Consider the following 25868-nt stretch of genomic DNA (forward strand, 5'->3'; position numbering starts at 1 on the left):
TTCCTGATAGGTTTTGCAGACAACCCCAAGGATTGAGAATCAACTTCCCAGACCCAGTGCAATAGTAGCTGAGAAGAGGATTCATCCAGCAGATTGTGGACATGAATTAGTAGGACCAATGACATGTAGAAGCTTCATTAAGTCTGAGTCCACTCTTCCAAGAGTCTAAGGTGGTATAGGGGAGGGTGTCTCCGAGGTTTTGAGTGTGAAGTGTTTGTATTTCTGTTCTTTCTGTATCTTCAAAATAAATCTCCCTTTGTAGCGTCTAAGCGCTATTAACTGGTTAAATTGAACCAGGGTGCTATTCAGTGGCAGCTAACAGTGGGTGGATGGGGTGGTTGCAGAAACACACCGTAACAGGGGTTTGAGCCAATAGCATTAGAGAAAAGATATATTAACTCCTTGGGGCATCCCTAAAACGCTGAGGGGCACATGTAGTCACCCTTGTTCTGGGAGAGTAAGACTAGAGCACTAGATACATAGACCTGGTTTGAGCAAAAATGTTTCTCTTTTCAAGTCAAGAACAAAATAAAGTTATGCAAATGGCACATTAATGCATGTAGCCCTGTAACTGATTGAGGGTAATATTTTCTTTCCCTGAAGTCCTAAATTCAATTCCAAATCAGGATATGATTTCAAATTCACTTGTAATACCATGTTTGAATAATTTGCTTGTTCTATGTCTATCATCAATATATAATGGCCCTAAGATCCATGAGATTCCCTCCTTTGGATATGAGGGAGCTTATTTTAGTCAAAAAGATCAGAGTTGTTAAAGCCTTTCAAATTTCTTTTTCTTTACAAGTTCATGCTGTATAAATTGTTCTACTGGTTCTGCCCACTTCCCTCTGTATCAGTTCATATAAACCTTCCCAGATTTCTCTGAAGCCAGACCTTTTCCTTACGGCACAATAATATTCTATTGCATTTATAAACTATAATGGGTTTAGCCATTCTCCAGGTGATTTTCCCCTTCCTTTGTTTCCAGTTCTTTGCTGCAATAAATAGAGCTATCATAAATGTTTTTTGTAGATATGGGCCTTTTTTCTCTTTCTTTAATCTCTTTGGGGGTATATACCTAATAGTTGTATCAGTGGGGCAAAGAATATGTATAGTTTAGTGACTTTTGGGGCAGAGCTCCAAATTGCTTTCCGTGATGTCTAATTCACAACCCCACCAATTGTGCAACCTTATGGAACTCTATTATTTCTAAGATCCCTTCTACCTCTAACATTATATGCATTATTATGTACATCCATTTATTTCTTAAGCACCCACTGTGTGCCACACATTGTGGCAAACACAATGATAAATAAGACCAATTCCCTTCCAGCTCTTAAATTTAATGTCCTATGGTTCAAGTACCATTCAATTCAATTCAATTCAGTTTAAATTTAATTTGACCAATGTTTATTAAGACCTGCTATGTGAAAGGAAGTGATGGCATAGCAACAGAGAGTCAGCCTTGGAGTCAGGAAGTTCTGGTTCAAGTCTAGCCTCTAACACATCTTAGATTCGTGCATTTCTAGAAGTCATTTAAGTTATCGCTGTCCCAGGTAACTCTTTTAAAATGGGGATTCTTCAAGGTGTGGTCTAGGATTGTGATGGAATACTATTGTGCTGTAAGAAATGATGGAGAGGATAGTTTCAGAAAAACCTGGGAAAACCTACCTGAACTGAAACAAAGTGAAATGAGCAGAATGAGAATATAGTACACAAGTAACAGAAATATTGCAACAATATCCAACTGTGAAAGACATATTCTGATCAGTACAATGATCCACAGCAATTCCCCAGGACTCATGATGAAAAATGTTATCCACCTCCAGAGAGAGATGAATTCTGAGGGTAGATTGAAGAATATTTTTTCACTTTCTTGATTTTTGTTGCCTTTTCTCTTCTTTTGCAGTATGGTTAATATGGGAATATACTGTGCATGACTTCACATATATAATGGGTATCATATTGATTGCCTTTTCAATGGGTCGGGGAGGGATTGGAGGAAGGGAGAGAATTTGGAACTGAAAGTTTAAAAATGAATGTCAAAAAAGAGGGTTCTTAATCTGAGGTCTATGGATAGATTTCAGGGAATCAATGAACTTGGATTAGGGGGAAAAAGACCTTATCGTTTTCACTAACTTTTGGTTTTCTTTGAAATCTTGTATCTTTTATTTTGTACCACATTTGAAAATATTATTCTGAGAAGGGGTCCATAGACTTCACCAGACTCCCAGAGGCGTCCATGACACAAAAAAGGTCAAGAATCTCTGCTCTAAGTATAAATTAGAGTGCAGGTGCAATTTGTATTGGTAGAGAGAGTTTCCTGATACTGATGAATTCACAATTTTAGTCCAAAAGAAAAATGTGCTAGGTACTAGAATACAAAAATAATAACAATAATGCCAACAGTAATAATAATAGCATTTATGTAGCCCTTCCATAAAATGTTTTACAAACATTATCTCATTTGAGCCTCACAACAACCATGAAAGTAGGTGCTATGATTATCCCCATTTTAGAGATGAGAAAAGTGAGGCAAAAACAAACCGTTCCCCTGTTCTGAAAGTGCTTACATTCTACCTGCCAAAGTCTGATACAAATTAAATCCTTCAAGGCTCAGCTTCTGGGATTACAGCAAAAAGAAGTACAGCTTTGGGAGCACTTTGAGGTGACAGAACTTTGCACCTGGACCACAGGATAGCAAGGGGATAGAGGGAGTGTCCCATTTCTCCCTCTGTCTCTCCATTCATTACCCACGCCGTTGGAGAGACTGCACCAGTCAAGTAATGAATCCAGCTTGGAGCTGACATATTGAGGAAAAGCAGCTTCCGGTTCATGACCTCTCCAGGGGGAGAGAAGTACAGCTATTCACCCTGCAAAGGCACTGATTGTTAAGAGTCCCGAAGAAAGTTACATCTCGGAGGAAATTTGTGAGGACCTGACGGAGAGAGAAAAGGACTTCCCGTGATCCAGAGCTATGTGTTTGTACTATGGCCACTTGAGCTCTCAAAGTCTGAGCCCACTTTCCCCTGGACCCTGACCTTTGAGGGTGATTGGTTTTGTACCAATTGTTCTTACTCTGCCACCTTCATCAATACCTCTTTCTAAAAGCTAATTATCTCTGGCGGGCTGAGTAATAATCACTGGGGAACACTGGATGGGGGCGTCTTCTCTTCCAATGCCTTAGGATTACCCTAGGATTACTCCTAGAACTCTGAGGGGAAAAATAGTCAACCATCCCTGGAGACTCACCAAGCAGTATGAGTGAGCCCAGAGGGGGTGATACGTGTACATGAGAGGCGTCATGCCAGAATGGTTAGAAGCTGGGCTTAGAGTCCGGAAGAACTGTAACACATATTGGCCTTGTGATTCCAGCAAGTCAATGAATGGATTAGTGCCCCAGGCAGCTGCCAAAGTTTATCAATGTGGGAATTGGACTTGGTGACCTCTAACGTGGTTCTAGCTCTAGTGATCTTAGGTTGCAAGGGAAGGCACTGATCTGCACTGAGAGAGGGGATTCTTGACCATGGGCTCCCAACACTGATGTAATCATGTTGTTCAGTCACTCAGTCATGTCTGATTCTTCACGACCCCATTTATGGTTTTCTTGGCAAAGATACTAGAGTGCTTTGCTATTTCCTTCTCCAGTGCATTAGTCAAATGGAGGTTAAGTGACTTGCCCAGGGTCACATAGCTAGTGAATGTCTGAGGCTGGATTTGAACTCAGGTCTTCCTGACTCCAGGCCTAGTACTCTATCAACTGAGCCATCTAGCTGCCTCCAATGAAATTAAAGGCCAAATAAAAAATAAAAGAAGATTGGTATAAGAGAGGTACAGACACAGGGCCATGTAAGTATTAGGAACTGAAAAAGAATTCACCACCGGAGCGAGGTAGGAAGGAAGAATCAGAGATTTCTTAGACGCATCCAGGTCAGGGCTGGGGATCCTGCAGCCCTGAGGCCACTTAACCTCCATTTGTCTCAGTTCTACATCTGTAAAATGGGTGTAATAATAGAACCTACCTCCCAGGGTTTTTTCTGAAGATCAAATGAGATAATACATGTAAAGCACTTAGTGCAATGGCCAGAACATAGTAGGTGCTATTTCAATGTTAGCTATAATATTATTAGAGTGAAGAATATTCTAGGTAGGCCTTAGACGATGGAAAGGATTATTAAAGATGATTGTAAGGTCCAAAACTAGCTGACTTTTTAGAAATCACCTGGCTGAGCCCCCTCATTAAAGACGAGGAAAATGAGAGGACCAGGAGGGACAGTAACTTGTGCAAGTTTACACGGATAGTAATTGACAGCATGAATGAGGTTTTGAATTCAAGACTTCTGATTCCAGAATTTCACTGTAAACCAGATCATGGGGCAATGGAATTCCAGGCATAGGGATCATCATGAGTAAAGGCACAGAGAGGAGAAAAACTCAGCGTGTTTCGGGGGATGTCGTGGAATTCAGTACGGCTAGAATGTGAAAAAAAAATGAGGATAAGGAGGGTCAGGGATGAAAGGAATGGGAGTTAAAGCTAGGACTGGAGGGTGAAACTAGGTTGTGAATGCCCAGCTAAGTGTGTATTAGGTAGACATGGGAAGCCACCCAAGGATTTGGAGTCTAACATACACAGAGATGAATATTCCCTCATTCCGCTCTTTCACTGTTTTCTGCCAGTGCTTGGGACTCAACACCAATGTGATCAAGGGGAAACGATGAAGAAGACGCAAAGCCTGCATACCTACACGGACTGACCATTAAGATCCCGGGTTTTCATGGAGGTGATTCTCAATCCATGAATATATAAGGGCACCTGGTACGTGCTTGTTGACTTGACTTTCTAGAGGCAAGGTGATCTGGTGAGGGGGCAAAAAATAGGCCCGGAACTTGGGAGAATTGGGTTAGTGTTCTTACTACCACTTATTGGCTGGGGGACGTTGGATAAGTCTTTTTCCCTTTCTGAGCTTCAATTGTCCCATCTATAAAATGGTATAATAATTCCTGTTCTGTCGGCCTCACAAGGCTCTTATGAAGATCAAGAGATAATAGATGGGAAGTTGCTTTGGAAGCACCTTTTCAAGGGGCACAGTGGTATAGTAGAAAGAGGGCTGGAGATGGAGTTAGTGGGTTCAAACTTTGGCCCTTACTAGCTACGTAACCTCAGGCAAGTCACTTAAAATCCCTGAGCTTTAGTTTCCTCTTCTAAAAAAAGGGAATGATAATACCCAGAATTTCTACTTCCCAGAGTTGTTATGAGGATCCACTAAGGTAAGGTATAAAAAGTGCTTGGTAAAACTTAACATGCTACGTACCCATCAGTTCTTAGTAAAAGACAGGGCCAGCCAATCATCTTTAGACCCTCTGTGGGATGTAATGAAAAGACCAAAGGACTTGGAACCAGAAGGCCCAGGTGCAAGTCTTAACCCTGCCCTTAACTTTGTTTTAAGTAGATTTTTATTCATCTTTTGTCTTAAATTTTCCCCATATCACTCCCCTCATCTCTTCCAGAGATAAAGGTTGGTTTTTTTTTCAGGAAAAGAGCAAATTCAACAAAACCAATCAATCAATCAATCTATCTATCTATCTATCTATCTATCTATCTATCTAACTATATAAAATCCGATATTATATGCAAAGCTCCACACCCCTCACCTCCATACAGGAGTAGGGGCAGACGTCTTCTCTTATCTTTTCTTTATACCTCTAACTTTCCATGAGGCCTTTTCTGGGCCTCAGTATCCATATCTGTCAAATGAGGATAATTTCTTACCTGCTTCTTTCAAAGAGATAGTGTAAGCCAAGCACAGTGGTGATGTAGATGAAAGAACGCCAAAGTTCTAGTCGAAAGACCTGAGTTTGAGTCTCCACTCTGCCATGTATTAGCAGTCTGACCTTGGGCAAGTCATTTCAACCCAACCTCAGTTTCTTCATCTGTAAAACAGGGATAATAATACCTACCCTACCATGTTATTGGGGGAGAAGTAGTGGGAATAGTAAATGTAAAGTAGTCAATAAGCAATGGCTATTGTTATAGGGCTGTAAATCCCTATAGAATTCTTATTATTACACTTTTTGCTCCCCAGGCAAAACTTCACGAAGTTTGTGTGTTAACCTTCTAAGCCAAAGGTTCAGTTCTGGGAGATTCAAGTGACTAGAGAGAATAGAGCATCACCAGGCCTGGAGCACTCAGCAGAAGGAACCACTGCTCTTGGGCCCACAGTATTGATTTTTTTCCCTTGTCTTCTTAGGATCCCACAATAGCTAGCTTAGGAGTGGTCCTGACAGCATCCTGGTGAAGCAAGAATTTTCCAGGTGAGGAAATTAGGGATTGGGAAAAAGGAAGTGATTTACCCAGGGTTACATAGCTAACTTGTGGTAGAGTTGGAATTCATACTCAGGTCTCTGCTGATACCAGCTTCAGTGTTTCTTCATCCACACTATGCTGCCCACAAATGAAATAGCTAACATTTAGGAGCTCAGAGCAGGGAGAGAGCTCTGCCTATGGGCTGTGATGGTCAGAGAAGGCTTCCAGAGTAGGAAGGACTTGAGTGAAACACTGAAGGATGACTTAGAAGTTTTGGTTGGATGGAGATAAAGGGGAAGGTCATGGTAGGGAAGGGGTACAAAAATCCAAAGGCTTGAGCTATAGGATGTCAAATCTGGCCAGTTTGGGGATGGGGATAGGATGTTGTGATTCTGATGAATCATATTTTCTCTATTTTAAAAGAGAGGGAGTAGAAAAAAAGGACCTGAGTATTTTATTTCCAAGCTTTGAATTAATGGAAACTTCACATTAATTCATTAATATGAGGCAAGCCACTCCCCTTCATTGGGCCTCAGTTTCCTCATCTATAAAATAAGGAATTTGGACTAGATGATCTCTAAGAGTTCATCTAGCCCTAAATGCTGGGAAAATAATAATAAAGGAAGAAGCTATTCTAGGGATAAAATTCCCCTTGTGCTTTGATTTATAGCAGTAAATACAATTTCCATACCTGTGGCTCAATTTCCACTTATACATTCCTCCACCGCAGGGACTGTCTTCCTTCTTGCCTTTGTATCCTTTTTGAGAGGAAACTTCAGAGTCAAGAAGACTGAATTCAAGTCCTGCCTTTGCCATACATGAGCTGTGTGACTCTGTAACCACTCAGTGAGTTTCAGAGCAAGTGTTGACTTGCATTGGTAGAGGGAACCTGGGAGTTCCGGTCCAGACTCTATCCCGGTCCCATCACCTAATACAGGTCCTGGCATACACTAGGTATCTAATAAATGCTTACTGAAGTATATCGGATTAAACTTGAAAACTCACAAAAGCCTGATGAGGCAGGAAGCATAACTATTATTTACAACTATAGAAACTGAGGCTTAATGAGATGAAAGGAAATGTGGTGACACACATGATCACACATTGAGCTAGTAGCAGACTTGTCCAAACTAGGTCAGGAATTAGTCTGAAAGTCTACACTTTCAGAAAAATAATATCAGAGCTGGAAGGAACCTGGTGATTAATGCGACATTGCCCTCTCCTCTCAACCCCTGTTTCTATTTTACAGAGGTGACTTGCCCCAAGCCACACAGTGAGCTTCCCCAGAAGACCAACCCAGGATGGTTTCATCACACCTAGGGACCTCCTTCCCTTTTATTTTCCAGTTACTCATTAGTTCCAACTTTATGTCATTTACAACTAACAATGTTGTTATTCAGTTGTGCCCAAGCTTTCATGACCCCATTTGGGGTTTTCTTGGCAAAGATACTGGAGTGGTTTGCCTTTTCCAGTTCATTTTACATGTGAGGAAACTGAGGCAAACAGGGTTAAATGACCTGTTAAAAAACAGGGTCACCCAGGTAGTAAGTGTTTGAAGCTGGATTTGAACTCCCCTCTTCCTGACTCCAGGCCAGGAGCTCTATCCACTTTCCACTTTACCACCTAGCTACCTTACAACTAACAATAGCTCACCCAGATGTCCTTCTCAAGTGGCCATGCTCTAGCAGTTAAATAGGAAAAGAATCCCATTTTACAGATAAGGAAACAGACTCAAGAGATTAAATTACTTGATCAGGGTCACATCATTAGTATATTTCCACTTAATAAATACACATACTGTGTGTGTGTGTGTGTGTGTGTGTGTGTGGCCTATGTAGGTTATGTATGTCCACATGGATCGTCTAATTGCAGCTTCTAGGGAGGCATGAATAGATCTCTGGAATCTTGCCCACCCCTCTTTAAGGAAGAATTTGATTCCTAGAGTAGGGGAAGGGGCTTTGAGACTGGCTATCTTCAGAGAGGAAGGAATAGACTAGAATTAAATCTACCTCCCCACCTCCAAATATTGCTAGTCTAGGGAAATGTTTTTCCATAGGTCCAAGATGCTTTCCTGGTAGCTATCTCTTAAAGAGGACGGAGTAAACAAGCTTCTATCCAAAGGCTTCACCCCTTCCCAACAAATTCTAGTTATATATGACTATCACAAAGAGAGAGTGAATATCAAGTAAACTGATTTGGCCAAGTAGATAGCAAACAAAAATCATAGAGATTAGAAGCTAAGTGCGACACACATAGAGTGAATGAGTTCCCTCCCTGTTCCTCTTTCTCCCACTCTCAGCCCCTGCCAGTTGAAATGTTACCCATCTGTCCTTCAAGGCCTAATTCAGATGCCATTTCTTCCAAAAAGACTTCCTTGGGCCAGCAGCACGGCACAGTGGAAATAGCAATGACATTTGGAGGCTGAAAGATCTGGGTTAGATTTTCACCTTTGGTGCTGGGGCACACTATTTCCCTTCTGGACCTCAGTTGCACTAATGCGTCAAGTGAGGGGTTTGGACCAGCCCGTGTGTAAGGTCCTTCCTAGTTCTGTGATTCTGTGATGTAATCTGTGTTCCAAGGCCTCTCCTACTGTAAAGCCTATGAACATTTTACCTATGATCTTTCTGTTTGGCAGTGGCTTCTCTTCATGAATTCTCATAGTGGACTTTGTCTCATTTTCTTCTGTGTCACAGTTCTTCGTGTATGTGTTATAACTTCTCCACAAGACCAAGGCTCCTTGAGAGCAAGATCTGTGTCTTTGCTAAGCTTTGTATCTTCTCCAATGCCCAACAAACGCAATGCAAACAATAGGCACTTAATAAACACTTGCTGACTTTAATTTGAATCTCTCTTTTGTACTTGGATAATAGGTACCTTAAAGGTTATCCATTCCAACTTTCTTATTGTACAGATAAGTAAACTGAGCCCGAGAGAGGGAAAGTGACCTGAGGTCGCACGGGAAGTAAGCAGCAGAATTGGGATTGAGCCCAGTTTCCTTGGAGTCAGCTAGGTGGCTTAGTAGATAGAGCACTGGGTGTGTAATCAGAAAGACCTGGGTTCAAATCTGGTCTTGGACACTTATTAGCTGCATGACCCTGGGCAAGTCACTTAAGCTTTTTTTGCCTAAAAGCACTCTAATATCTTTGCCACAAAACCCCATGGACACAGGGTTACGAAGAGTTGGTCACAACTGAACAACAACTCAGTTTCCTTTTCTGTAAAATGGGATTGTTTTCTAATTAACTGCTAGGGTACATAAGGAAGCCATCTACTTGAAAAAGGACTTGACAACTTAGTTGTAAGGTAACTAGGCAATACAGTGGACAAAGTGCTGGGCCTGGAGTCAGGAAGGCTCATCTTCTTGAGTTCAAATCTGGCTTCAGACACTTACTAGATGTATGATCCTGGACAAATCACTTAAACCGTATTTGCCTCAACTTCCTCATCTGTAAATTGTGGTAGCAAACCACTCCAGTATCTTTGCCAAGACAACTCCAAATGGGATCACAAAGAGTTAGATATGACTAAAAGGACTGAATAACTTTTGACTCCAAATCCAATATTCTCTCTACTTCACTATGTCAGGTATCTTATAATAAAGAAAATACTTTGTATCTACTTCATAGATATTTTGTATCTCCTAATATGAGTATGTATTCTTTTCCCTGAAAGAATGTAAGTTCCCTGAGGGCAGAGAATGTTTCACTCTTGCCTTCTATCTCTACTGTCCACCACAGGGTTTGGTATATAGTAGCTGATTAATAGACATTTATTTATTGATTGAATAATAGCTTACATTTCTGAAGCACTTTGAGGTTCCTGCAATGCCTTTTTCCCTAATAATCTTTCCAGGTATGTAATGCAAATGTCATTATCCATATTCCAAGGATGAAGAAATTGAGGCTCAGAGAGGTTTAAATGCCTGGCCCAAGGTCGTACAGGTGATAGGAAGCAGGTGGCAGGCAACATTTTACCTATGACCTTTTCATTTGGCAGTGCCTTTTCTTGATGAACTCTCATAATGGATTTTGTCTCATTTTCTTCTGTTCTTTTTTTGTTCATTTTCTCCTTTCTCCATTAGACCAAAAGCTCCATGAGAATAAGACCTAAAGCTCCATGAGAATAAAACCTATGTTGTATTGAGTCATGTATGTACTCAAACCCAGACCTTCTGACCCAAGAACCAGGGCTCCTGTGACAATACTAGGCTACCAGTCATAATTATTACTCATTTATATTCTGCTTTCTCCACTATATAGGCAATGGGCTATCAGGCTATAGAGTCAGGAATACCTGGTTTTGAAACCTCCCTGTGTATATCGTAAGTCTCCTTAGGACTTCTTTGCTTAATTTTAGTAGCTGAGTTTTCCACCAGAAAAAAAAAATTATAGATCCTTCCTATGTTCCTCACGCCTACTCTCTTAGTACAAGTATTCCATTTTACAAATGAAGAAAATGAGGCTTTGAGAAACTAAGTTACTTGCCCAGGGTCACACAAGTAGTGATTATGGGAATCAAGATTTGAACCCAAGTCTCTTTGTCTCCAAATCTGGCAGTATTTCTAATAGACCCATTTACTCATCATCTCTACTAACTGTAAACTCATTTAGAGAGAGACCTTGTTTTCTTCATCTTTGTATCTCTGAAACATCTAAGCTCAAGACTCAAGACACAGAAGGTTTTTAATAAATGTTTGTTGAAATGAATTAAGTTGAGTTTTCACCTCAAATTAACTTTCTTGTCTTCTCTTTGGCCTCATCAAATTTTAGTTTTCTTCAAAGTAATGTAGGTGTCAACTCTTCCAGGAGGCCTTACCAGATTCTTCCCAGTTTTTAGTGTTTATACCCTCTGGAAGTTACTTTTTGTAATTTCATATTGACTTATCTCTGTATCCACTGTGTTCCCCTATATAGTATAAGTTTTTTTGAGGTCAGGGTCTGTTTTATGTGTCTTAGTGTAAGGATGGGGTTCCACCCCCAAGTTAATTAAGGTAATTGCAGAAAGCCTAGATGCTTCCCCTCCAATCAATTGAAAGTGTAAACTAGGTGTGAATAAGTTCATTAATCAATTTCAGAAGATCCCAGAGTTTTGGTCACTGGATGGAAAGCAAATGATGGCACATGGGAAACATCTAGTGATTGGTTGAGAAGATCAAGTTATACCTCTTGGGCTAGGTTTACAAACAGCAAACTAGTGATTGAGTCTAGTGATAGCAGAATTGAAAATTGGAGCCATGTTTCAGAGAGGGTATCATTCTTGGGAAGAAGAGGAGAGTTTCTTAAGTTTTCTTTCCTCTCTCCCCTAACTATATTGACCATGTCATTGGAGAGATTGGATCAATAGCACAGCTTGTCCTGCTGGAATCAAATAGATTGGACCAGTAGGGGACCACACATCTAGTCAGTAGAATAGTCATTCAAAGAAAGGTGGCTTTAGGGAGCATGACCATTCATGCTAGAAAGAAGTTACAGCTAGGGAATCTACAAAGGTACTTACCCTGAGAGCCCATCAGAGAGCTACATCCGAGGTGAACTTCACAAGGAATTTATGAAGGGAGAAAGTGACTTCCAGTAGCTAGGAATTGTGAGTTACACCTTTGCCACATGTGTTCTCTACACATATGACTTGTTACTTTTATATTTTAATTTTTGTCCACTCTCCCTATGAACACTGTGTATTTGTAGGAGGATGTTGGGAGATTGTTTGTGTTCTTGTTATTCCCTTTTAGCAAATACTTTTTACTTAGAAGCTGAGTCTGGCTGATTTTAGGGGAAAGTACACTGATGGGGGCTCATGAACAGCAGTACTGAAAACACAGCTCCTCAGATTATTCTTAGAATCTTCAGAATAGTAGTCAACTACTATTTGGGAACCTAGCTCTAGCCCATGGGAGTATAAGCTGGGGAAATAGTCCCAGAAGGGGTGCTACATATGTGTCCCCAGTACTTAGTTTGGTGCCTTGCATAATATAGGTACAACATGAATTTTTGTTGTGTTGTATCATTGTGTATTATATTGTATCATTGGGATGTGTGCTCCTGTTTCATCTTCCTTACTTGACTGTAAGTTCTTGAGGGCAAAAGCTGTCTTTTGAACAAGTTTGTATAGCACTCAGTGCCCTAATCACAGTGCCTTGTTGAAACGAACGCAGTATGTATCGCAGTTTCTTCCTCTGTGAAATGGGAATACCAATTTTCAGACCAAAGGAGAGGGATAAAAGAATTAAGGACCAAGATTTTATATTTGCAGAGCCATTGGCATATATAAAAAACATGGATATGTTCAACTGTTTTTAAAAAAATTCCCCCTATGTTCAATGCAAAGAAAAATTGGAGGACATTAGTCAGTTCTAGCTGAGACCAAGAGGGAAAACTTCTGCAGAGTGAGGGAGCAGGAAATGGGGCCTAGGGCCTATATTTCTGGTGATAGAAAATGGTTCTGTACGGGCCAGAGTCTAGGGCTTGTTATTTCCACCAAAGTTGGTGGAGGAGCTGGCCTGGGGCAATCTGACAGAGTCAGCACACGAAATGTGGGAGGAACCCCCTGAGGCAGGCTAGAAATGAAGGCCTGTGTTTCTTGATGACCTGGTTGGAAGACAGAGCCGAAATCAGGCAGAATGTAGCAGTAACCTTTATTTATGCCGGCAATTTCATTGAGCAAAGGGGACTGTCCCTGCTGGGGGTGGCAAAGTAGTCAAGGTCAGTTCTCTACAAATACTGGAACTCCCAGGTTAAAGGGTATAGCAAGGGGCTTAGTGGACAGAGCCATGGACTTGACAGTGAGAGAGATGTTAGCTCTCTCACCAGCTGTATGACCTTGGGCAACTCATTTGTTTCTTTAGGCCTCAGTTTCCTCATCTGTAAAATGGAATATTTTGACTAGATGATCTCTAAATTGCATTCCAGCCCTAAATCCTAAATCTGAAATCCCTCTTGAGGTCTTTCCTTGTTTGGGAAGACAGACCCAACCTAGGGGCTTCTCCCCCCTCTACCCCATAACACCATCTGGTCAGGAGGGATGGAAGGACTAGAACATTTCATTCTATTTCACCCCCCCATCCCAAAGAATTAAGTTTTTCTTGGGAAGTAGACAATTGGGTATAATTCTCTGGGGATCCTCAAGTGAGGGTGGAGGTCTAGACACAAGAAGTTTGGGGCTCCCACGAAGCCCACTGCTCTTGGCCCCCTTCCCCAATCATCTTTCTATGTATCAGTGGGAGAAGTCTCTCCGACTCCACTTAGTCCCTGCCTCAGGCCCCAAAGCTGTCCAGAGAGGTTGGAGACTGTAGGAGAGGCAGCCTGCCCAACCTGCCCCCAGGCCCTGTGAGGAGGAGGAGGGGGACTGTTAGGGGAGAAGAGGCAGGCCCCGCCCTATGCGGGCCCCAGCTCGGGCAGTGGGGAGAGGAGGGGAGGGGACGTGGAGACTTGCAGTCCTGCGGCTAGGGTTGGGGTCAAGCAGAGAAACAGCGAGAAGGGGGCCCAGTCTCAACCCTGCCCGGCCTGGGACAAGGCGGAGCTGGGCCTCTGGAGGGAGGCCCCAGGGGCCGGGCCGGGGCCAGGGCCGGGGGGAAACTCGGCTTCTGAGGCCTCAGGGACTGAGACCGGGGCCGGGACAGGGGGAAACTTGGTCCCCAGCGGCCTCGGCCCGGACACTGGAAGCCCGGCCCCCTGCGCTCCTGGCGGCCCGGGCTGGGGCGGTGGGAAGTCCGGCCCCCTGCGCCCCCTGGGGCCAGGGACTGGGGGTGGGGGGCGAAGCCCAGCCTCCTTTGCCCTGGGGCCGGGAGGGGGAGGGAAGCTACGCGGCTCTAACAGGTGGGATCCCGCTGCGTGGAGGAGGCGGCGAGGACAAGGACGACGAGGAGGAGGAGGAGGAGGAAGGAGAGGAGGAGGAGGAGGACGGAGACGAGCAGCCCGCTAGCCTGACAGCAGCCGCCGCTGGCGCCGCCGGTGTCTCGCTCGGTCTCCCTTACCCGCCCCGGGCTCCCCCTCACAGGCTGCGGGGCGGCCCCTCCCGGGGAGGGGACTCGCCCGCCCCCTTTGCACCTCCCGGTCCCGACTGCTCCATCCCCTCCTGCATCCCGGCCGGGGGGGAGGAGGAGGCGGAGCAGGAGCGGGAGCAGGAGCAGGAGCAGGAGCCGCCGCCGCCGCCGCCGCGGGAGCGCAGGAGAAGCGGGAGGGACCCTGCCTGCTGCAGCCCCGCGCGTCCCGGCCGCCGAGGTCGCCGCCACCGCCGCCGCCGCCGCATCTCGGGACGGGGCAGCCGCTCCCCAGACCCAGTCCCAGTCCCAGCCCCAGCGTTAGCCTACGCCCGTCGCTCCCTCCTCAGTCCGGGCCGGCCGGCCGGCCAGCTCCGCTCTCTGCCCGCCCCCAAGGGCCCCGAGGATGCCGAAGCCGACACTGCTCCTGCGGGGGGGTTGGGACCGCAGCCCCGGGGACACGGAGCTGGGGCGCCAGTTCCGGGACTGGTGTCTCCGGACCTACGGAGACTCAGCCAAGACCAAGACGGTCACTCGTAGCAAATACCAGCGGATCGCCGAGGTCCTGCAAGGCGGGGGCAGCGGGACAACGGGTGCCGGCAACGGCGGCCCCTCGTCCGGGGAGAAAGGCAAGTTCCAGTTTTGGGTCCGCTCCAAGGGCTTTCGGCTGGGGACCAGCAGGGAGCCGAAGATGGGTCAAGTGGTGTATGTGCCGGTGAAAACTGGAACGGTCAGTGCGCGCCCGCGCCTCCCCTCAGTGTCCGCGTGTGTCTTGTCTGTCTGTCTGAGTGCTGTCCGTCTGTCCTAGCCCTGCTTGTGTCTGAGTGGTCACCTCTCTCCACCCACCCCCGGCCCAGTCTGATCCCGCAGTGTCTCCCCATCTCAGGCAGGGACCCCTTCCCTCCCTTCGGTACCCCTTGGTTCCCGACGGGATGGCCCAGGCGGCGCAGACCCGCCCCGGCCGGCTCTCCATGTAGCGAGCGGGCTGTCCCGGGAGCAGGAGGCAGCGAGGAAGGCTGCGAGTCCTCCCCCCGCGCCTCTCTCCCCAGCAGCGCGGGCTGTCCCGGGTGCTCACCCGGGCATGTTCTGTCCTCCTCCTCCTCCTCCCCCTCCCCCTTCCTTCTCCTCTTCTTCCTCCTCCTTTTTCTTCCCCCCTCCCCCTTCCAGCAGGCGGCTGCTCCGGGAGCCAGACCCATCCCACCCCTAGCAGGCTGGCTGTCCCGAGCGGGCTGGCGAGAGAGCCCCGAGTGGGAGCTCCTAGCTCCTGCCACCGCCCCCTACCCCCCGGCTGCTACGGGGGTTGCAGTGGCCTGAGGACAGGGAGTCTTCCCAGGGGCGCCCCTCTCCTCCTAAGCTCTGGGACGAGGCCCCGCAGACTGGGGGAGGGGGGCGGTGCGGCTAGCCCGGGCCGGGGAGTAGGGGCTGGGACTGGGGCAGGGGCAAGGACAGGAACGCCCCGACCCCACCCGGGACTGGCCCTGGGCGGACGGGCGGGGGCGGCCGGGCGCGATGCAGACTGGCGCAGGAGGCGCCCCCGGGCGGGGCGGGGCGGGCGGGGCCGGACGGTCCTGGGGTGCGGATGGGGACGGGTCCACCCCCTCATCCCTCTCAGCCTTGGTCTGAGGAGAGGGGATGAAGCTGGTAGGGAGGAGGCATCTGACCTCTCCATCCCACCCCCCCTCACCCCCTCGGGCTGGCTACCCGTGGAGTGGGGGAGGGGTGGGGCCTCCTAGCGCCCGGTTTGGCTGGGGCGGGGGCCAGTTAGGGTGCGGGCGGGGGCGGAGGTAGGGGAGCGTTGCTTCCCCCTCCCACCCCGGGCCCCTCGGGCTGCTGCCCTGGGGAAGGAGCCGGCGGCTCCCCCACTGGGACCTCATTGTTCTAAGGAGGGTTTGGGGGTGGGGGTGATGCAGGGGCCGCCCCGAGAGCTCAAATCTTTGAACTTTGAGCCGGAGAAATTCGGGGATTCACATTTTATACGCGGACACCCCCCCTCCCCAATCTTTCCACGCCATCCCTCCTCATCCTTTTAATTTTTTTCTTCTCTGGGGGGGCTGGGGTTTAATGTGGGTCTTCCTAACTAGTAACTCCCTCAGTCTTTGCACCATCTGCTGAGAGTAGAATCTTCATAGACAATTGATTTTGTCGTTACTAAAAGTGCACTTGTCCCTCCTCCCAGCCCTCCCCGGGCGGAGGAGGGGGGTGGGGGTAGGGGGTGTGGGATGGGGAGGGGAGAGGCTGTGGGAAGGCTGGCGAGCAGGCTGGCGAGGGAGATGCTGGAGCTGCCTGGTTGGGAGGATGGAGGGAGGATAATTCGGGGAGGGAAAGGGGATTCAGGAGGTTGCCTCCCCCTACCCCCTTCTTCTCAGCTCTGAGGAAACAGTGTTGTCCCCTCTCCCAGATACCCTGTCAGGGAGATGGTTGCAGGCTGCGGTGAGGGCAGTCCATCTGTGGTAAATGCTTATAAACGCACTATTTACCTCCCATCTGGTCTGCCTCTTACCAGGGGCTGGGCTGGGGGAGGGGAGGGGGCTTCAGGCCTGGATTCCCAGCTAGGAATGAGGGAGCCCTGGGGTAGGCTCCCTGCCCTCCGATTTTAGGGCCCTTTCAAACCTGCCTTTACCCTGACCTTCCTTGCCCCACCCCACTCTGCTTCTCACCAGACCCTCGGAAGGGGCTGGGCCTGGTCTCTGAGACCCCAACAGGCCCCAGGATGTCAGGCAGCCCATGACTGGCCTTGGGAGAAAAAATTCCTCCCCTTACCTCCCGGTACAAGACCCCAGGCCCAGGGGGCCACAGCCTTCTCAGTTAAGGACACCAAGGCCAAAATGAAAGCTACCCCACCCCACCCCCAGCCCAGCTCCTACTCTCAGGAATGAATAAACTCCCCCAAAGGGAGGATAGGAGAGGCCAATCCTCTGGAGAGCTGGTTTACTGGGAGGGAGGAGAGAGAGCGAGAGAGCGCGCGCGCTGGTGAGCCAGCGGACTCTACCTCCTGTCCGGGACTCACCTAAGCTCCCATAAATCTGCAAACAAAACAGACACACCCCTAAGAGACAGTGAGTTTCCGAAGGGACGGGAGGCTCTATTCCCCGAGAGAAAAGAAATCAGGCACATTTTAAAGATAAACAGATCGGAGTTGGAGGAAAAAGCCACCCGATCGGCTTCCTCTTTAAGTTTCCAGGTGCCTGCCTTCCCAGATCTCTCAGCCTTCCTCCTTTTCAATTATTTTAGGTGAACACTGCTGCTAGAAATTCAGTGGGGGTGTGGGGGACTCCCTTAGAGTTAATTTGTTAGATGACAGTCTTTGAAGATGTGGAGGGCATCCCCCCAAACTGAGAGGGAGCCATGCGCTGAGGTTTCCCAGTATATAGATCATGGTGTAGGGCAGAAAGAACACTGAATTTGGAGTCAGAGGGACCCGAGTTCCAGTCCTACCTCTGCTTCTACTAGTGATCTTGGGCAAGTGGTTTCCCCTCTCCTGGCATTAGTTTTCCTCTATAAAATCAGAGGGTTGGGACTAGTTGATATCTAAAGTCCTTTCCAACTCAAAAACCTATAGTTCCCCCCCACCCCTATTAAAAAATTGAAGTTAGAGATTTCCCTTTGTGGTAGGGATTGCACATAGGCCCATCTGGCCTGCTTTTTTTTTTTTAACTAAGGGCCAAGCTGGGGGAGGGGAGGGGGTCCCTCTATGGATTCCCTTGAGGCTGGGCCCTTCTTAGATTAAAACCTCCGAAACTGTGTTCACCTTGGCCTCTCCTACTCCCCCTCCAAATCTTGGGCAGGCATGCATGTTCTCTTTCCAACACATACAAAGAAAGGTTGAGCCTATGGATTTTTAGGGTGAAGTGTTTTCTTGAATGATTCTGTTCCAGTCCCTCCTCCAAACAGCAAAATAAGTCCTTTCCATTTTCCCCCCATTTTCCCTCCTGCCTCATAACTCCCCTTTCTCAGAATTACCCCCCCCCCCCCCCCCCCAAAGCCATATGTATTGGGCTGGACTTGGTTTGTGGCTTTCCTCCATCCTGCCTGGTTATCTGACACCACTTGTCCCCTGTCCCATCTGGCCCTTCCTTTCCTGGGTGTATCTGACAAAGGCTTAATCTGTCCCGGACTGTCCCAAGGCTGAAGGAGGGTGAGGGAGAATTAAGTTTATGCAGATGGGACTTGAGGTGGGGGTTGGGGCTGGGACTGAGGCTGGGATCTGTGGGCTAGGGCTAGGGCCAGGGCCAGGGTGAGGGCCATCCTCCCTCCCCCCCCCCAACTGGAGCTGGGAGACAGTGGAGGAGGGGATCCACAAGTTGATTTTCAATGTCTGCAGGTTGTCACAGGAAATCTAAGGTACAGACAGTGAGAGAAAGCGGAGGAGGGGAGGAGCTGAGGGTGCTCGAGGGGATAAGATCTTTTTATGACAGGAGTTGGGGCCTTTCCGTTTATGAAGACCATAATTAAGATTTCTTTCTTTCTTTTTGCCTGACCATGTCCTGTCAGACACAACCCTTTTTGGGGTCAGGGAGACAGGAAAATCAAACTGACCCTTTTCCTTGCCATGAAGTAAACTTTCTGCCTCCTTCAAGCCTTTTAGTGAGGTGACCCTTTCAATTAGTCCATCTCTATTAAGACAAAGACAAAAAATGAAATAGTCCTGCCCTCAAGTAACATAATATTGTTACTTATCATAGATGAGTAAATGTAGGAGACATATAAATTAAACACAAAGTGTTGGGGGCAGGGCACTAAAAACTGGAGAAATCAGGAAAGGCTTCTTGGAGGGGGTGGCAATTGAAGGAGCCTAGAGGTTCCCATAGAGATGAAGAGGGATATCATTCTGTGCACTGAGTTGGCTGCCTGGGCAAAGGCACAGAGGTGGGAAATGGAATGTTGTACATGGGAATAATATGTAGGCCAATTTGCCTGGAGATTTAAGTGTATGAGGTGGGGGAGGGGCGGGGGAGAGTAATAAGTAGTCATGGAAGGATGGCCAGAGATAGATTGAAAGGGCTTTAAACACCAAACAGAAAAACTTGGATTTTTTTCTAGAAGCAATAGGGAGCTACTGAAGTTTCTAGAGCAGGGGGTGACATAGTTAAACCTGGGTTTTTTTGGGAATATCATTTTGTCAACTGTATGGAAGGTAGATTGTAAAGGAGAAGGGCTGGATGCAGGGAACCCAACTCAGAGATGATAGTCTAGACATAAAAGATCATGAAGGCCTGAAGTAGGGTCTTGTGAATGGAGAGATCTGAGAAATGTAGAATAGAGAAGACTTGGCAATTGATTGAATATGGGTAAATTAGAGCTAAGAGTTGAGGATGCCTCCTGCCATATGAGTTTGAGGGACTGGAGAAAAACGGTGGTGCCCTTGACAAAACTAGTGAAATCAGGAGGATGGGTAGGTTTAGAGGAAAAGATAGTATGTTTTATTTTAGACTTGTTGAGTTTGACGTGACGTGCTGGTGGACTTGTCTGGAGGCAGGTGGAAATGAGGGCCTTGGGCCCTCTGGAGATGGATGAAGGCCCAGAAGGATAGATTTGGGAGTCTTCTGTTGATTTAATAAGGTCTATAAGAGAGAGTAATCATAATCAAGCATTTTTGGAGTGACATTTCTGTGCCAGGCTAATTGCTGAGGGCAAAAATGGAAACACTCCCTGCCTTCAAGAAGCTTATATTCTAACTAGGGAGGCAACATACATGTACATAGATAAATACCAGATAGATACAGAGTAGATACAAGATGACCTTAGAGGAGAAAGGCACTAGGAGGTGGGAATGGGGCAGGGAAGGAAGGGAGAGACCCCAGGAAAGACCCCGTGCTGAAGGTGCTGCTTGAGCAGAATTTCAAAGGAAACCGGGGGTTCCAAAAGACTGAGATGAGGAGGAAGAGCATGCCAGTTATGGTTGGACAGCCCAAGTTATACTCACGTACAGAGCAGATTTCTCTTTTTCTTATCATTGTAGGGTATTAAGTCAGAGGTGGTGTTAATGTTTTTAATGACATTTAACAGTTACTCATTTATATAGCACTTTTGAAGTTTACAAAGCACTTCCCTCTCAGCAACCCTCTGAGAGTTAACTGTAAGTGCCCATTTTACAGATGAGCAAACCGTCTCAGAGAATTGGAATGACTTGTGTGAGGTCTCATAGTTAGCCATAGAATTTTACAACCAGAAGAAACTTCAGAGCCAGAAGGAACCATCTAGTCAAGCTCCTATCCTTTTATAGATGAAAGAAACTGAGACTCATAGACAGGAAAGTGACTTGCTGAAAGTCACACGTTGAGGTAGTGACTCAAGGACTAGGCTAGACTGGGACTAGACCCCTTAGGTCTCTAAATTCCCCATCCATTATCCTTTCCATTATATTGTGATTGGCAGTACCTAACCCACCTTTTCTACTGGCACTTACATGGTAAAATTTCACTATTGACCCTTTGGGTTAAGGGATTATTCCCCCTAAGCATCCCAGTTTGTACATGGAGGTGGGTGGGAGCAGCACCTTAAGTTGTTATCAGTCATTTGCTCCTTAGTATGAACTAGTTATAAGGTCCCAAAGGTGGCATTAAATACATTGAGTTATGAAAGGAGGATGCTAGAAAGGTAATTAAGTAGATGAATCAATATTGGTGCCAGGGAAAACTCTCAATGTGTATTGTATCTTGTGTGGTATTTGGGAACATGGATTTGGGGCAGCAGCAGTGATGGTGATGGTAGATGAAGTCTAGGTAGGTTAAATGTCTTCCTTGTCTACGGTGATACCATGTATTAACAATACAGGCAGAATGTTAGAACTGAGGGGTGGCTCCATTGATTCGTATCATTTTGTACCTCTCATTCTCTATTATAGTTTTGTGTTCGTGTCTTGTTCTCTAATCGGACTGTGAGCTCCATGAAGAGAAGGGCTCATCTGAACTTTATTTCTCCTCCAGCTCTTGACAAAGTACCCTAATATTTAATAAATGTTAGTTGAATTGAATTGAATGGGATTCGAGTGACAAATCGGTGGGAAGGGCAACCCCAGGCTAGGCACTAGGAAGGCTGGGTCCTGAGAGAAGTGTGTGTTGGGGCTTCAGAAAGGGGGACAGTCTAGGGGATTTGGGCAGCACATGGCTGACTTGCTTCAGCCTGGGCTGGTATCCTAGACCTGCAGTAGGAAAATGATTCCTGGCAGAAAAACCATTTGGATTGCTGTTGCCCAGATGAGGCTGGTTCTTTCATTAATTAAACATCCTTGTATCCCCAGGCAGTCAGGAAAGCAGGTACCTGACCCCCAGTGTCTTCTAGTTTCCCAAAGCTACTGTAGGACATTGGCCTGGACCTGGGATGGCTCCCTCAGGTACCAAGATTGAACTTCCCTTCCTCCCTGCTCCCATAGTTACCACTATTGAGATGAGGATAAGGATGCTATGGCTACCTGCTCTGGGGGAATGTCAACTGATAAAGATTCCCCATTTCTTTTTAATACTGTTCCCTTTCTTGAGGTAGTGTGATGTATTAGAAAAAGCATTGCATTTGGAGTCAAAGGATCTGAGTTCAAATATCAGCTCTTCTACTTAATTAGCCATGTCATTCTGGGAAAGCCATTTCTCTTTGGGCCTCAATTTTCTCATCTGTATAATGAAGGGTTGAGTTAGGTGATCTCTATGCTGCCTTTGAGCTCTAAATCTTATGTTCTTATGGGACTGCATCTTTAGATTAGCTTTCATTTGGGTGGGGGGAGAAGGAGGAAACTGGATAAAGATCTTTTTTATCATGGTAATTAGAAGTGCTATTTGGCCCTTTCGTCTTGAGGGTACCTGGTCTCTGGAGTGGTAGGGCAGAGGTCAGGAGCCAGGTGTGACCAGGTACTTTAATACTTTCCTTAATCTTAGGTGTGTGTGTGTGCGCGCGCGCGCGCGCATGAGAAAGGCAGCAGAAGCTTGTCACAGCTCAGCAACACTGTCCAGCTGGCCAGAAGAGAGAAATTCATCCAGGCAGCCTGGTATGCAGATGCAAGGAATGAGTCAAATGAGACAAGAAGATGAGATGCTCATGGGATGGCTACATATCAGGCTGACCCCTTTGGGTTCTGAGGCCCAGACTATGATGGAATCATAGAATCTGTGAGTTTGGAAAGAATCAGGAGGTTGCCTAGCCCAACCTGCCTCGTTTGGATTATATGGTGACTATGCCAGTGTGAAGACTTGCCTTGAGATTCCTCCTTTTTCTCCTCCACTTCTGCCTTCTTTCTTATCTTCCTCTCTCTTCCTCCTTATTATGTCTCTCCTTCTTCTTTTATTCCTTTATTCATCCTCTTCCTTTTTCTCCCCATTCCCCCCACCCCCAACTCCTCATAGGGTTGTTTGGTGCAGGGTCTCAGAGTCCTTTCTAAGGTTGCAGTTAAAAGATTATGCCATTTGTCATGGTTGTGTGTGATGGAGAGTCAGGCAAACTCAAACAAATCTTCCATATTCATCTGAGTGGGGGTATTCTTATTATTTTTAAAACAACCAATGGGAGAAAGTGTTCGGAATCCAAGAAGAGCAAAAATGAAGCGTCCCTGGTCAGGGAGAGGGAACAAGAAGGAGATGGAACTGGTCTAAAGTATGCCCAGAATATGGTTTAGGTAGACCTAAGACTATTGGAGATCATAGAATATTAGAGATGGAAGGATCCTTAAGGACTGACTAGCCCAGCAGCCTCCCAATTTACAGGGGAGGAAACTGAGGGACTCAGAAAGGGGAGGTGAGTTGCTCAATGTCCCTTTGTGTGATAGTGATGGTATTGGTATTCTGATCCCAATCTTCTGTGTCTGAGCCTATAGTTCTTTCCAATCGCTCCAGGCTCCCTAGTCCAGCACTAACCTTGGGCCAAGTCCCTTTTCCCCACCTAGTGTCTTAGCTGACCCTTCTAGAAGGGTGGAGCAGGATGATGTTACCAGGGATGGAGGAGGTTAGCCTTATATTTCCATAGTGCCTAGGCAACTCAGCTGTACAGGAGGGCCTGAGAGGCCGCTGGGGAGCCAGTTAGGCAAGCCTCTTGGGAGTCCGGAGGGTGGTGGGTTGGTGGCTCTCTGCCTTCCACTCTCAGACACAGTCTGGGAAGAGAAGCAGATGCCACTCTTCCTCTCTAACATTATTTCTCCCTCCTCCTTCCTTCTGCCCCAGGACAGCTAAACATCCCAAGCCTGCTTCTGGCCAGTTTGCCTGAGTAAAGAAAAAGGCATAACAAAGCCTTCAGCACTTCCCAGGGTCCAGTCTGGCAATAGAATAGTGCTTAGAGAACTAATGATAATAAGGACCCAACATTAGAGTCATAGAATGTGTGAACTGGAAGAGAGAGACCTTAGGACATAGAACACAGAATGTTTTCTCTAGCAGTACTATAGAATGTTAGAGCTAGAAAGGACTTTGCAATATAGAACAAAAAAAAAATTCAAGACTTAAAGGGACCATGTAAAACAGAACACAAAATGTCAGAGCTGGAAGGGACCTTAGATCACACACACACACACACACACACACACACACACACACACACACACACAGGGTTAGAGCTGTAAGGTATCTTTGAACAAGGAACCTAGAACGCTAGACCTAGAAGGGACTTTAAAACTTTGATAGAACTGGAAAGAACCTTAGAACATAGAATGTCCGTGCTGGAACGGACTTTAAAACATAGAATAAATAATGTTAAAACTGAAAACAATCTTAGGACATGGAATGTCAAGGATGAAAGGTAATTTACAACATAGAACTAGAAAGGAGCTTAGAACATTTAGAGCTGGAAGGAGCCTGGCCTAGAACATAGAACAGAAAATGTCAGGGCTTGGAGGAACTTTACAACTTAGAACGTTAGCATTGGAAAGATGCTTGGAGCATAGGATGTTGAGAGCTAGCAGAGACCTTCAAATATAAAACATTAGCGCTGAAAGCTAGGCAGGCTGTTATGAAATAAAATGTATGTTGTCAGCACTGGAAGGAACTTTATAGACCATCTAGATTAAACTCCCTAATTTTACATGTGGGGAAATTGAGTCTCTGGAAGAGAAAGAACTTAGAGTTATTGCACAAATTTCTTTGGTTCAAAGAAAGGCATTTATTTTGTTCTTTGACTCCCATAGTTTAATAACATAGGGTTCTAAGCCCCAAGGTACTGACGCAGACTGAGCTAAGTCCTCAGAGGGCTAAACCGTAGGGCAAATAGCCAAATAGCAGTGAGGTGGGCTCTAGGGGCTTTGAGCCTATGGCTCCCTTTTTTCTTGGCACCAATATTTTTAAACCCTCATTTTTGTTAATATCCTTTTTCAAAAAATATCACTCTTATTTCCAAATGTATCCCTTTCCCTTCTCTTACCTACTGAGCCATCTATCCCATTAAAAAAAAACATAAAGGAGAGAGAAAAAAAGCAATTAGGCAAAATAATTGAACATGTCAGTTATGTCTGACAGTATATGCAATATTCCATACCCATAGTCTCCAGCCTCTTTAAAAAAAAGGAAATGAGGGACTCACAGCAGTTATTTATTTATCTATCTATCTATCTATCTATTTATTTATTTATTTATCTATCTATCTATCTGCCTATTTATTTATTTATCCATTCATTCATTTGTTTATTTATTTATATATTTATTTATTCATTCATTCATTTATTTTTATTTTACAACATTCAGTTCCACAAGCTTTTAAGCTTTAAATTCTCTCCCTTTTCCTCCCATCCCCCATCCCCAAGATGGTATGCAATCTGATATAGGCTTTACATATACATTCATATTAAACATATTTTCACATTAGTCATGTTGTAAAGAAGAATTAGAACCAACGGAATGAACCATGAGAAAGAAGAAACAAAACAAAAAAGAGAGAAAGCAAGTAGTCTGCTTTGATCTGCCTTCAGACTCCATAATTCTTTCTCTGGATGTGGAGAGCATTTTCCATTATGAGCCTTTTGGGGTTGTCTTAGAACCTTGCATTGCTGAGAAGAGTCAAATCTATCAAAGTTAGTCATCACACAATGTGGCTGTTACTGTGTACAATGTTCTCCTGGTTCTGCTCCCCTCACTCAGCATCAATTCATGTAAGTCTTTCCAGGTTTTTCTGAAGTCTATCTGTTCATCATTTCTTATAGCACAATAGGATTCCATTACATTCATACACCACAACTTGTTCAGCCATTCCCCAATTGATGGGCATAACCTCAATTTCCAATTCTTTGCCACCACAAAAAGAGCTGCTATAAATATTTTTGTATATGTCACACCAGTTTTAATGGCAAGATTTGGTACTTGTACCAGTGAAAGCTTTTCTAGAATAACAAGTCTTAGACATGATAGGGTCTCTTTGATAGTCTTCACTCAGTTATAATAATGAATTATTATGTCCTATAGAATTGTAGGTATACAACAGAAGGTGCCAAGCAATTGAAGGCACCCTGTTTTATGCAGCTAATAGTTGAGGGCAGAAGTGGTCAGGCTCTAGTGGAATATACTTCATAGACTGCTGGTAATGGACACTCTAAACTGGGCTACTCCATCTCCCACGGTAGGCTAAGCTCATGTTGAGACATTCATTTCCATCAAAGGAGTCCAGTCGTAGAGGATTCTCACCCAT

The 25868-nt window shown here is 45.8% G+C and overlaps 1 protein-coding gene across 1 annotated transcript in view; it reads left to right on the forward strand.

Moving 5' to 3' along the window:
• The first annotated feature begins 4451 nt into the window (after positions 1-4451).
• NOL4L (nucleolar protein 4 like) overlaps positions 4452-25868 on the forward strand; it is a 207865-nt gene continuing 186448 nt past the window's right edge. The window contains exons 1-3 of the mRNA XM_036749788.1: positions 4452-4466; positions 13034-13093; positions 14746-15009. Of these exons, the coding sequence (XP_036605683.1) occupies positions 4452-4466; positions 13034-13093; positions 14746-15009 (339 nt within the window). The remainder of the gene's footprint in view (positions 4467-13033; positions 13094-14745; positions 15010-25868) is intronic.

This window comes from Trichosurus vulpecula, chromosome 3 (assembly GCF_011100635.1).
Source record: "Trichosurus vulpecula isolate mTriVul1 chromosome 3, mTriVul1.pri, whole genome shotgun sequence".
NCBI lineage: Eukaryota > Metazoa > Chordata > Mammalia > Diprotodontia > Phalangeridae > Trichosurus > Trichosurus vulpecula.